Raw genomic sequence first — 13,038 nt, forward strand, 5'->3', positions numbered from 1 at the left:
ATCTGCGTTATCTTCTAACATATTGCACAAGTTGACTGCAGGTATTTACTTAAAAGGTAGCTACAAAAATGAAACTGTATAGAAAAACCTCAAAGAAATAGTTTCAACAGTATTGACGGTATTGAAAAACCATCTCGTGGCTATTTCATAATACCCCGGTATACAGTATACACGGTATACCGCAAAAGCCGACACTAGGCAATAATATATCTTCAAAGACATCAGTATTAAAAGTCCAATGCCGCCATTTTTATCTCAAAATCAAATCATTTCTGGGGAACAATTAAGTACCTTACTGTGATTGTTTTCAATAAAATGGTAAAAAATAAACAAATAGAGCAATATGTCAAGCAGGAATTTAGCTAGGACTGTCTGGGAGAGGTCTGAGTGGGGTTGGGGAAAACTTTAAACTAGCTGTTATTGGCAGAGAGGTTTGAAACTCTTTCTTATTGAAATGTATCGCCAGGTGATGTCACAGGGCAGGCCAAAACTCCGTCCCACCAAAACAGATTGAAATTTCAGCCGTTTTTTTCAAACAGCTCCTACTTTAAAAGGAAATTAACATAGTCTTCACAATTTCAGAGTATTATTCCAACATCATAGTGTAGAAAAATATAATACACAGGAAAATCACGTGACTACACTGGGCCTTTAACGGCCACAATATACACTGCCCAGAGGGATGGATCAGCCTCTAGACATGAAAAATGTCCATTAATACCAAGAGTTCCGCAACTCAAAAATATCAGATACAGAATGTTGCATGAAGCAGTTAAGAAATAGAGCCCAGACAATTTAAACTTCATCTTACTTGTAAAGAGTGAAACACTGATATTTTTGCCTTCAGTCATCTCATCTCCAGCCACTGCGGTGACCCTGAATGTGTACTTCACTCCAGCAGTCAGCTCAGTTACGTTAAAGGCTGTCTCATTGGAAGTTGTATTCATATCTCTACTGCCACCAGTCCATTCTACTCTATAGAAGGAGCTGTTTCCCAATGGTTCAATCCAGCTCAGAAACACAGATGATGTTGTGATTTCAGAGACAGTCAGGTTCCTGATGACTGCAGGCTCTGTGCGTGCAAGAAAGTTATATTTTGGGAAAAGATCACCAGAATCATTATTATTCATAGTATTCACCATACACTCTATATAAAGGATCAGAAGCATGCTAATTCTACATACATTTAAGGTAAGTATGTAGGACACAAAAGTGGTACCTCTAAAAACATATTTAAAGATAGTAAGTAAGCATTATCAATGACATGAAATGTTTTGGGGACAAAAAAAGGAGTTTTCAATAAAGGACAAGCACTTAATCATACTATCCAAGCCCAATTTTGCAGTTGAATGCAGATAAACACATTTCCTAAAATGTTCTGGATCAGTTGGAGTCTACACTCCCTTCTCGAGAGAGAATTATGTGAACCAAAACTACAGTGACTGACAGATATACTGGTTAAAAATGATGGGTAATCCTTCAGTAGTCTTATCAGCAGCGACTGCAGCAACTATGAGTCTGTAATGCACTCCAGCAGTTAGCTCGGCTACATTAAAGGCTGTCTCATTGGTAGTTCGGTTCCTATCTCTACTGCCATCAGTCCACTCTACTCTATAGAAGGATCTGTTTCCCAATGGTTCAATCCAGTGCAGAGACACAGATGATGTCATGATTTCAGAGACAGAGAGGTTCCTGATGACTTCAAGTTGTACATGAGCAAGAAAGGTGATTTTAGGGGACACTAGACTAGGGTTGGGCGGTATTCACATTTTCATATCATCATAACGTCCTTCTCTCATGCAGGAATTAACGGTATTACAGGCTTAGTACAGAAGGGTGCGCCAAGGGGGCGCCCCAAAAGAAGAAGCCCTTTGGGAGTCTATTACCAGAATGCTAACAAAATTAGCACAAATGATAGCAAATTTCCATGGAGGTTGCTCGTTAAATATGCAATTGAGCACAAACGAAAGCATTTTTTATTAAGAGACAGGCAGTCCAGCTCAATACGTTATACATATATAGGAGCTACCGATCGTAATTTCTGGTGAGTTTGGACATTTGCAAGCGAATGTGAACAAGAGACATTGTGCAAATGAACAGTACTGGCTCTGGAGCAGCAGGTGTACATGCTGTGTCTGTGTGGAGTCCGGAGTTGCTAGGGCAACGGGACTGCCTGCTCTGTTCGAAGAAGAAGGAAGACGATGGGCTGATGGGGGAGAAGACAACGGGCCGAGAACAGACAGGAGAAAAAACTCAAGGAAATCGAAAGATAGTTGTGGCAGCTGTGCAGATAACTCATCCGAAAGGCCTTTAACTTCTCAAACACGGATGAAACACAACACAATATGACGCCCCATCACCTTATTAATTCAGCCACATACTTAGATAACTAGCAAATTAAACTTAGGGGTCGCATTAATGCAGAATTTTTACTTTAACACACAGGAAAAACATATAAATGCTCAAGAAATATCATGCTGCGTTTTGTAAACGCAGATCGAAAATGATTCTTATTGTGATTTCTGCTCAGCATCAGACAAATGTTGTGCTTCAGTTGCACATGAACGGGCATTCTACCAGCAGACAGTTCTCTGACTGATGTGCGGCTACTTTACTCCAGCACTTTTCTCAGTCTAGCCAGCGTACTTTTCTTTGGTAAAATGCAAGATTAACTTCAAGAAAAACATTAGGAAATGTTGCTGGCTACACCCTCTCTATGATAAACATTAGAAATATGATGGCTAGCAAAGGTTTTGCAAGAAAAGACTGTACTTTATCTTTGTAAGCTGATTTAGCCTGCTTGTGTGGCTTCCAGCCAAATAGCATTGCACTTCTGTTGTCATCTGATGAAAATGAAGCTGTTTTCTGCCGAATATAATGCACTAATGTATTTTCAGAGAAGGACAACTATACTGTAGTTGTACGTCCCTGATCACTCTGTTGAAGCAAAAAACAACTGGTCACTTTCAATATAAAACGCAACCCCTGTCAATACACAGCTTGACTCACCGGCTCCCGCTCTCACCAGTTGTGCTATTTATAAAGTAAAACGTGACTGGCTCAACTATTCTGGGGAACTACGGTAAGCTTAATAATGTAAAATAATGTGACAGGTGAAATAAAGAACGCAATCTGCGTTATCTTCTAACATATTGCACAAGTTGACTGCAGGTATTTACTTAAAAGGTAGCTACAAAAATGAAACTGTATAGAAAAACCTCAAAGAAATAGTTTCAACAGTATTGACGGTATTGAAAAACCATCTCGTGGCTATTTCATAATACCCCGGTATACAGTATACACGGTATACCGCAAAAGCCGACACTAGGCAATAATATATCTTCAAAGACATCAGTATTAAAAGTCCAATGCCGCCATTTTTATCTCAAAATCAAATCATTTCTGGGGAACAATTAAGTACCTTACTGTGATTGTTTTCAATTAAATGGTAAAAAATAAACAAATAGAGCAATTTGTCAAGCAGGAATTTAGCTAGGACTGTCTGGGAGAGGTCTGAGTGGGGTTGGGGAAAACTTTAAACTAGCTGTTATTGGCAGAGAGGTTTGAAACTCTTTCTTATTGAAATGTATCGCCAGGTGATGTCACAGGGCAGGCCAAAACTCCGTCCCACCAAAACAGATTGAAATTTCAGCCATTTTTTTCAAACAGCTCCTACATTAAAAGGAAATTAACATAGTCTTCACAATTTCAGAGTTTTATTCCAACATCATAGTGTAGAAAAATATAATACACAGGAATATCACGTGACTACACTGGGCCTTTAACGGCCACAATATACACTGCCCAGAGGGATGGATCAGCCTCTAGACATGAAAAATGTCCATTAATACCAAGAGTTCCGCAACTCAAAAATATCAGATACAGAATGTTGCATGAAGCAGTTAAGAAATAGAGCCCAGACAATGTAAACTTCATCTTACTTGTAAAGAGTGAAACACTGATATTTTTGCCTTCTGTCATCTCATCTCCAGCCACTGCAGTGACCCTGAATGTGTACTTCACTCCAGCAGTCAGCTCAGTTACGTTAAAGGCTGTCTCATTGGAAGTTGTATTCATATCTCTACTGCCACCAGTCCATTCTACTCTATAGAAGGAGCTGTTTCCCAATGGTTCAATCCAGCTCAGAAACACAGATGATGTTGTGATTTCAGAGACAGTAAGGTTCCTGATGACTTCAGGTTCTGTGCATGCAAGAAATGTACATTTTGGGAGAAGACCATACCATTAGATTACTTAGTACCTACCTACAGTACTCTATCCCAGGATTTCATCACTTTGATTCAAAAAAAGAAAGAGGACTTTACCCTTCCTCCTATAGCCCTCTCATTGTTAAATACAGATATTAACATAATCATTATATGGTTCCACTTCAGAGAAAATATTAACACCATTCCAATGAAAAGGCTTACTTGTAAAGAGGGCTTTCTCCTGAGAATTTCCTTTAGTTATATTATCACCAGCCACTGCAGTGACCTTGAATGTGTATTTCACTCCAGCAGTCAGCTCAGTTACATTAAAGGCTGTTTCATTGGTAGTTGTATTCATATCTCTACTGCCATTAGTCCATTCTACTCTATAGAAGGACCTGTTTCCCAATGGTTCAATCCAGCTCAGAAACACAGATGATGTTGTGATTTCAGAGACAGTCAGGTTCCTGATGACTGCAGGCTCTGTGCGTGCAAGAAAGTTATATTTTGGGAAAAGATCACCAGAATCATTATTATTCATAGTATTCACCATACACTGTATATAAAGGATCAGAAGCATGCCAATTCTACATACATTTAAGGTAAGTATGTAGGACACAAAAGTGGTACCTCTAAAAACATATTTAAAGATAGTAAGTAAGCATTATCAATGACATGAAATGTTTTGGGGACAAAAAAAGGAGTTTTCAATAAAGGACAAGCACTTAATCATACTATCCAAGCCCAATTTTGCAGTTGAATGCAGATAAACACATTTCCTAAAATGTTCTGGATCAGTTGGAGTCTACACTCCCTTCTCAAGAGAGAATTATGTGAACCAAAACTACAGTGACTGACAGATATACTGGTTAAAAATGATGGGTAATCCTTCAGTAGTCTTATCAGCAGCGACTGCAGCAACTATGAGTCTGTACTGCACTCCAGCAGTTAGCTCGATTACATTAAAGGCTGTCTCATTGGTAGTTCGATTCCTATCTCTACTGCCATCAGTCCACTCTACTCTATAGAAGGATCTGTTTCCCAATGTTTCAATCCAGTGCAGAGACACAGATGATGTCATGATTTCAGAGACAGAGGTTCCTGATGACTTCAGGTTCTATGTGAGCAATGAATTTGATTTTACGGGACAATAGAAAATATTATATCTTGAAAGACATCTGAATTAAAAGTCCAGTGTAGCCATTTGTTTCTCAATATCGAATCCTTCTGGGTAACAATTCGGTACCTTACTGTCATTGTTTTCAATTAAAATGTTCAAAAAGAAACAAAAATAGTTTCTCAGCAAAGAGCATATTCTCAAGGAAGAATTCAGCTTGGAATGTCTGGGAGTGGTCTGAGTGGGGAGGGGAAAACTGGATGATATTTTTAATAAATTTAGCTCCTGGAGATGTCACCATTCAGGCCAAAACATCATCCAACCAAAACAGGCTGACATTCCAGACTGACTTTTCAAACAGCTCTTACACTAAAAAGGCATGTTCATAATTTTCACAATTTCACAGTATTATTCCAACCTCATTCTGTGGAAATATATGTAAAACACACAAAAATCCAAATGTTGACTGCACTGGGCCTTTAAATGCTACAATATACACTGCCCAGAGGGATGGATCAGCCTCTAGACATAATAAATATATACTGCTCAAAAAAATAAAGGGAACACTTAAACAACACATCCTAGATCTGAATGAAAGAAATAATCGTATTAAATACTTTTTTCTTTACATAGTTGAATGTGCTGACAAGAAAATCACACAAAAATAATCAATGGAAATCCAATTTATCAACCCATGGAGGTCTGGATTTGGAGTCACACTCAAAATTAAAGTGGAAAACCACACTACACACTACATCCAACTTTGATGTAATGTCCTTAAAACAAGTCAAAATGAGGCTCAGTAGTGTGTGTGGCCTCCACGTGCCTGTATGACCTCCCTACAACGCCTAGGCATGCTCCTGATGAGGTGGCGGATGGTCTCCTGAGGGATCTCCTCCCAGACCTGGACTAAAGCATCCGTCAACTCCTGGACAGTCTGTGGTGCAATGTGGCATTGGTGGATGGAGCGAGACATGATGTCCCTGATGTGCTCAATTGGATTCAGGACTGGGCCAGTCCATAGCATCAATGCCTTCCTCTTGCAGGAACTGCTGACACACTCCAGCCACATGAGGTCTAGCATTGTCTTGCATTAGGAGGAACCCAGGGCCAACCGCACCAGCATATGGTCTCACAAGGGGTCTGAGGATCTCATCTCGGTACCTAATGGCAGTCAGGCTACCTCTGGCGAGCACATGGAGGGCTGTGCGGCCCCCCAAAGAAATGCCACCCCACACCATGACTGACCCACCGCCAAACCGGTCATGCTGGAGGATGTTGCAGGCAGCAGAACGTTCTCCACGGCGTCTCCAGACTCTGTCACGTCTGTCACGTGCTCAGTGTGAACCTGCTTTCATCTGTGAAGAGCACAGGGCGCCAGTTGCGAATTTGCCATTCTTGGTGTTCTCTGGCAAATGCCAAACATCCTGCACGGTGTTGGGCTGTAAGCACAACCGCCACCTGTGGACGTCGGGCCCTCATACCACCCACATGGAGTCTGTTTCTGACCGTTTGAGCAGACACATGCACATTTGTGGCCTGCTGGAGGTCATTTTGCAGGGCTCTGGCAGTGCTCCTCCAACTCCTCCTTGCACAAAGGCGGAGGTAGCGGTCCTGCTGCTGGGTTGTTGCCCTCCTACGGCCTCCTCCACGTCTCCTGATGTACTGGCCTGTCTCCTGGTAGCGCCGCCATGCTCTGGACACTACGCTGACAGACACAGCAAACCTTCTTGCCACAGCTTGCATTGATGTGCCATCCTGGATGAGCTGCACTACCTGAGCCACTTGTGTGGGTTGTAGACTCCGTCTCGTGCTACCACTAGAGTGAAAGCACCGCCAGCATTCAAAAGTGAACAAAACATCAGCCAGGAAGCATAGGAATTGAGAAGTGGTCTGTGGTCCCCACCTGCAGAACCACTCCTTTATTGGGGGTGTCTTGCTAATTGCCTATAATTTCCACCTGTTGTCTATTCCATTTGCACAACAGCATGTGAAATTTATTGTCAATCAGTGTTGCTTCCTAAGTGGACAGTTTGATTTCACAGAAGTGTGATTGACTTGGAGTTACATTGTGTTGTTTAAGTGTTCCCTTTATTTTTTTGAGCAGTGTATATTAATACCCAGAGTTCCGCAACTCAATAATATCAAATACAGACTGCTGCATGAAGCAGTCAATAAATAAAGCCCAGACAATGTGAACTTCATCTAATTTGTAAAGCGTGAAACACTGATATTTTTGCCTTCAGTCATCTCATCCCCATTAATTGCAAGGATCCTGCATGTGTACTGCACTCCAGCAGTCAGCTCAGTTACGTTAAAGGCTGTCTCATTGGTAGTTTCATTCATATCTCTACTGCCATCAATCCATTCTACACAGACAAGGCAACTTTCAAATCATCACATGTTCTTGGATCCAAACAACTAACGTATAAATGAATACAAATCGTATCTGAGGCATTGAAACAATCTGACATTAAAGTATCTGAGTTACTTACTTGTATACTTAGAAACTGTCTTGCTCTGTCCTACAGTTGTGTTATCTCCAGCCACTGCAGTGACTGTGAAGAGGTACTGCACTCCAGCAGTGAGAGCAGTAACATTAACAGACGTTTCTGTGGTATTCTGACTGCCACTGATATTGCCATCAGTCCATTCTACTCTGTAGAAGGATCTGTTTCCCAATGGTTCAGTCCAGTTCAGAGACACAGATGATGTTGTGATTTCAGAGAACATGAGGTTTCTGATGATTGCGGGCTCTGTGTGTGCAAGAAAGGGGGTTTGAGGGACAATAGACAATAGTGTCTTTAAACATTGACATTGCAGGCTGACTTGTGCAATCCAGCACACATTGTGAGAGAGTTTGTGTAAATCTTGACGAAACAAGTGTCACTCAACACTAGTCTCGGATAGAAATACCATCAAATAAACAATAACTTCTGAACAAAGATATGAAACAAAACATGCAGTGTTTCCCCTATATTCATTTAGCAAATTGTTGCCGCACTCCAAAAAATATGATAAAATAAAAAATATACAGTGAGCCTCAAAAGTATTGGGACAGTGACATATTTTTGTTTTGTTTTGGCTCTGTACTCCAGCACTTTGAATGAGGTTAAATTGCAGACAGTCAAATTTAATTTGAGGATATTTTCATCCATATCAGATGATCCGTTTTGAAATTACAGCACTTTTTGTACATAGTCCCCCCCCACCCTCATTTTAGTGGACCAAAATGTCTATTAAGTAGTAAAATTTAAAATATTTGGTCCCATATTCAGAGCATGCAATGGCTGGAACCAGGTTGTGACTTTACAAATTTGTTGGACGCATTTACTATTTGTTTTGGTTGTGTTTCAGATTATTTTGTGCCTAATAGAAATTAATGGTAATTAATGTATTATGTCATTTTGGAGTCACTTTTATTGTAACTAAGAATAGAATATACACTACATGACCAAAAGTACGTGGAAACCTGCTCGTCGAACATGTCATTCCAACATCATGGGCATTAATATTGAGTTGACCCCCCTTTGTTGCTATATCAGCCTCCACTCTTCTGGGATGTTGGAACATTGCTATGGGTACTTTCTTCCAGTCAGCGACAAGCACATTAGTGAGGTCGAGCACTGATGTTGGGCGATTAGGCCTGGCTCGCAGTCAGCGTTCCAATTCATCCCAAAGGTGTTCGATGGGGTTGAGGTCAGGGCTCTGTGCAGGCCAGTCAAATTCTTCTATACCGATCTTGACAAACCATTTCTGTATGGACCTCGCTTTGTGCTCAGGGGCATTGTCATGCTGAAAAAGGAAAGGGCCTTCCCCAAACTGTCGCCACGAAGTTGGCAGCACAGAACCGTCTATAATGTCATTGTATACTGTAGTGTTAAGATTTCTCTTCACTGGAACTAAGGGACCTAGCCCGAACAATGAAAAACAGCCCCAGACCATTATTCCTCCTCCACCAAACTTTACAGTTGGCACTATGCATTGGGGCAGGTAGCGTTCTCCTGGCATCCTCCAAAACCAGATTTGTCTGTCGGACTGCAAGATGCTGAAGCGTGATTCATTACTCCAGAGAACATGTTTCCACTGCTCCAGAGTCCAACGGCGGCGAGCTTTACTCCACTCAGGCAGATGCTTGGCATTGCGCATGGTTATCTTAGGCTATCTTAGGTTATCTTGTGTGCCCTACCACTTGGCGGCTGAGCCGTTGTTGCTCTTAGGCGTTTCCATTTTACAATAACAGCACCTACAATTGACCGGGGCAGGTCGATCAGGGAAGAAATTTGACTAACTGATTAGTTGGAAAGGTGGCATCCGATGACACGTTGGAAGTCACTGAGCTCTTCAGCAAGGCCTTTCTACTGCCAATGTTTGTCTATGGCTGTGTGCTCGATATTATATACAGTTGAAGTCGGAAGTATACATACACCTTAGCCAAATACATTTAAACTCAGTTTTTCACAGTTCCTGACATTTAATCCTAGTAAAAATTCCCTGTCTCAGGTCAGTTAAGATCACCACTTTATTTTAAGAATGTGAAATGTCAGAATAATAGTAGAGAGAATTAATTATTTTAGCTTTTATTTCTATCATCACATTCCCAGTGGGTCAGAAGTTTACATACACTCAATTAGTATTTGGTAGCATTGCCTTTAAATTGTTTAACTTGGGTCAAAAATGTTGGTTAGCCTTCCACAAGCTTCCCACAGTAAGTTGGGTGGATTTTGGCCCATTACTCTTGACAGAGTTGGTGTAACGGAGTCAGGTTTGTAGGCCTCCTTGCTCTCGCATGCTTTTTTAGTTCTGCCCACACATTTTCTGTGGGATTGAAGTCAGTGCTTTGTGATGGCCACTCCAATACCTTGACTATGTTGTCTTTAAGCCATTTTGCCACAACTTTGGAAGTATGCTTGGGGTCATTGTCCATTTAGAAGACCCATTTGCGACCAAGCTTAACTTCCTGACTGATGTCTTGAGATGTTGCTTCAATATATCCACATAATTTTCCTACCTCATGATGCCATCTATTTTGTGAAGTGCACCAGTCCCTTCTGCAACAAAGCACCCCCACAACATGATGCTGCCACTCCCGTGCTTCACAGTTGGGATGGTGTTCTTCGGCTTGCAAGCCTCCCCCTTTTTCCTCCAAACATAACTATGGTCATTATGGCCAAACAGTTCTATTTTTGTTTCATCAGACCAGAGGACACTTCTCCAAAAAGTACGATCTTTGTCCCCATGTGCAGTTGCAAACCGTAGTCTGGCTTTTTTATGGCGGTTTTTGAGCAGTGGCTTCTTCCTTGCTGTCGATATAGGACTCGTTTTACTGTGGACATAGATACTTTTGTACCCATTTCCTCCAGCATCTTCACAAGGTCCTTTGCTGTTATTCTGGGATTGATTTGCACTTTTCGCACCAAAGTACATTAATCTCTAGGAGACAGAACGTGTCTCCTTCCTGAGCGGTATGACGGCTGCGTGGTCCCATAGTGTTTATACTTGCGTACTATTGTTTGTACAGATGAACGTGGTACCTTCAGGTGTTTGGAAATGACTCCCAAAGATGAACCAGACTTGTGGAGGTCTACAATTTTTTTCTGAGGTCTTGGCTGATTTCTTTTAATTTTACTATGATGTCAAGCCAAGAGACACTAGGTTTGAAGGTAGGCCTTGAAATACATCCACAGGTACACCTCCAATTGACTCAAAACATGTAAATTAGCCTATTAGAAGCTTCTAAAGCCATGACATCATTTTCTGGAATTTTCCAAGCTGTTTAATGGCGCAGTCAACTTAGTGTATGTAAACTTCTGACCCACTGGAATTGTGATACAGTGAATTATAAGTGAAATAATCTGTCTGTAAACAATTGTTGGAAATATTACTTGTGTCATGCACAAAATAGATTTCCTAACCGACTTGCCAAAATTATAGTTTTCTAACAAGACATTTTTGGAGTGGTTGAAAAACGAGTTTTAATGACTCCAACCTAAGTGTATGTAAACTTCCGACTTCAACTGTACCTGTCAGCAACAGGTGTGGCTGAAATAGCCAAATCCATTAATTTGAAGGGTTGTCCACATACTTTTGTATATATAGCGTATTTCTTAACACTTCTACATTAATGTGGATGCTACCATGATTATGGAAAATCCTGAATGAATCATGAATAATGATGAGTGAGAAAGCTACAGATGCACAAACACAGTATCATACCCCCCAAGACATGCTAACATCTCACCATTACAATAACAGAGGAGGTAAGCATTTTTGGAGGAACGGGTATTATATGTTGTGCGTCTGACTTCCTCACTCATAATTATTCACAATTCATTCAGGACTATCGGTAATCATGGTAACATCCACATTAATGTAGAAGTGTTTAGAAACACTCTATTCTTATTTATAATAAAAGTGACTACAAGATGACATAATACATTATTTACCATTCATTTCTATTGGGCACAAATCATCTGAAATTTCTCATTGCAGAAAGACATGGCATCTTTAAAATCATCACATGTTCTTGGATCCAAACAACTAACGTATAAATGAATACAAATCGTATCTGAGGCATTGAAACAATCTGACATTAAAGTATCTGAGTTACTTACTTGTATACTTAGAAACTGTCTTGCTCTGTCCTACAGTTGTGTTATCTCCAGCCACTGCAGTGACTGTGAAGAGGTACTGCACTCCAGCAGTGAGAGCAGTAACATTAACAGACGTTTCTGTGGTATTCTGACTGCCACTGATATTGCCATCAGTCCATTCTACTCTGTAGAAGGATCTGTTTCCCAATGGTTCAGTCCAGTTCAGAGACACAGATGATGTTGTGATTTCAGTGAACATGAGGTTTCTGATGATTGCGGGCTCTGTGTGTGCAAGAAAGGGGGTTTGAGGGACAATAGACAATAGTGTCTTTAAACATTGACATTGCAGGCTGACTTGTGCAATCCAGCACACATTGTGAGAGAGTTTGTGTAAATCTTGACGAAACAAGTGTCACTCAACACTAGTCTCGGATAGAAATACCATCAAATAAACAATAACTTCTGAACAAAGATATGAAACAAAACATGCAGTGTTTCCCCTATATTCATTTAGCAAATTGTTGCCGCACTCCAAAAAATATGATAAAATAAAAAATATACAGTGAGCCTCAAAAGTATTGGGACAGTGACATATTTTTGTTTTGTTTTGGCTCTGTACTCCAGCACTTTGAATGAGGTTAAATTGCAGACAGTCAAATTTAATTTGAGGATATTTTCATCCATATCAGATGATCCGTTTTGAAATTACAGCACTTTTTGTACATAGTCCCCCCCCACTCTCATTTTAGTGGACCAAAATGTCTATTAAGTAGTAAAATTTAAAATATTTGGTCCCATATTCAGAGCATGCAATGGCTGGAACCAGGTTGTGACTTTACAAATTTGTTGGACGCATTTACTATTTGTTTTGGTTGTGTTTCAGATTGTTTTGTGCCTAATAGAAATTAATGGTAATTAATGTATTATGTCATTTTGGAGTCACTTTTATTGTAACTAAGAATAGAATATACACTACATGACCAAAAGTACGTGGAAACCTGCTCGTCGAACATGTCATTCCAACATCATGGGCATTAATATTGAGTTGACCCCCCTTTGTTGCTATATCAGCCTCCACTCTTCTGGGATGTTGGAACATTGCTATGGGTACTTTCTTCCA

At 40.5% G+C, this 13,038-nt stretch overlaps 1 protein-coding gene across 1 annotated transcript in view; it reads right to left on the reverse strand.

Annotated features, from left to right (window-relative positions):
* LOC106584595 (receptor-type tyrosine-protein phosphatase beta) overlaps positions 1-13,038 on the reverse strand; it is an 84,141-nt gene that overhangs the window by 22,771 nt on the left and 48,332 nt on the right. The window contains exons 5-9 of the mRNA XM_045706244.2: positions 11,940-12,200; positions 7,821-8,081; positions 4,431-4,691; positions 3,942-4,202; positions 812-1,072 (exon numbers count right to left, since the gene is read on the reverse strand). Coding sequence (XP_045562200.2) covers positions 812-1,072; positions 3,942-4,202; positions 4,431-4,691; positions 7,821-8,081; positions 11,940-12,200 — 1,305 coding nt within the window. The remainder of the gene's footprint in view (positions 1-811; positions 1,073-3,941; positions 4,203-4,430; positions 4,692-7,820; positions 8,082-11,939; positions 12,201-13,038) is intronic.

The sequence above is a fragment of the Salmo salar genome, chromosome 23 (genome assembly GCF_965601325.2).
Source record: "Salmo salar chromosome 23, fSalSal1, whole genome shotgun sequence".
Lineage (NCBI taxonomy): Eukaryota > Metazoa > Chordata > Actinopteri > Salmoniformes > Salmonidae > Salmo > Salmo salar.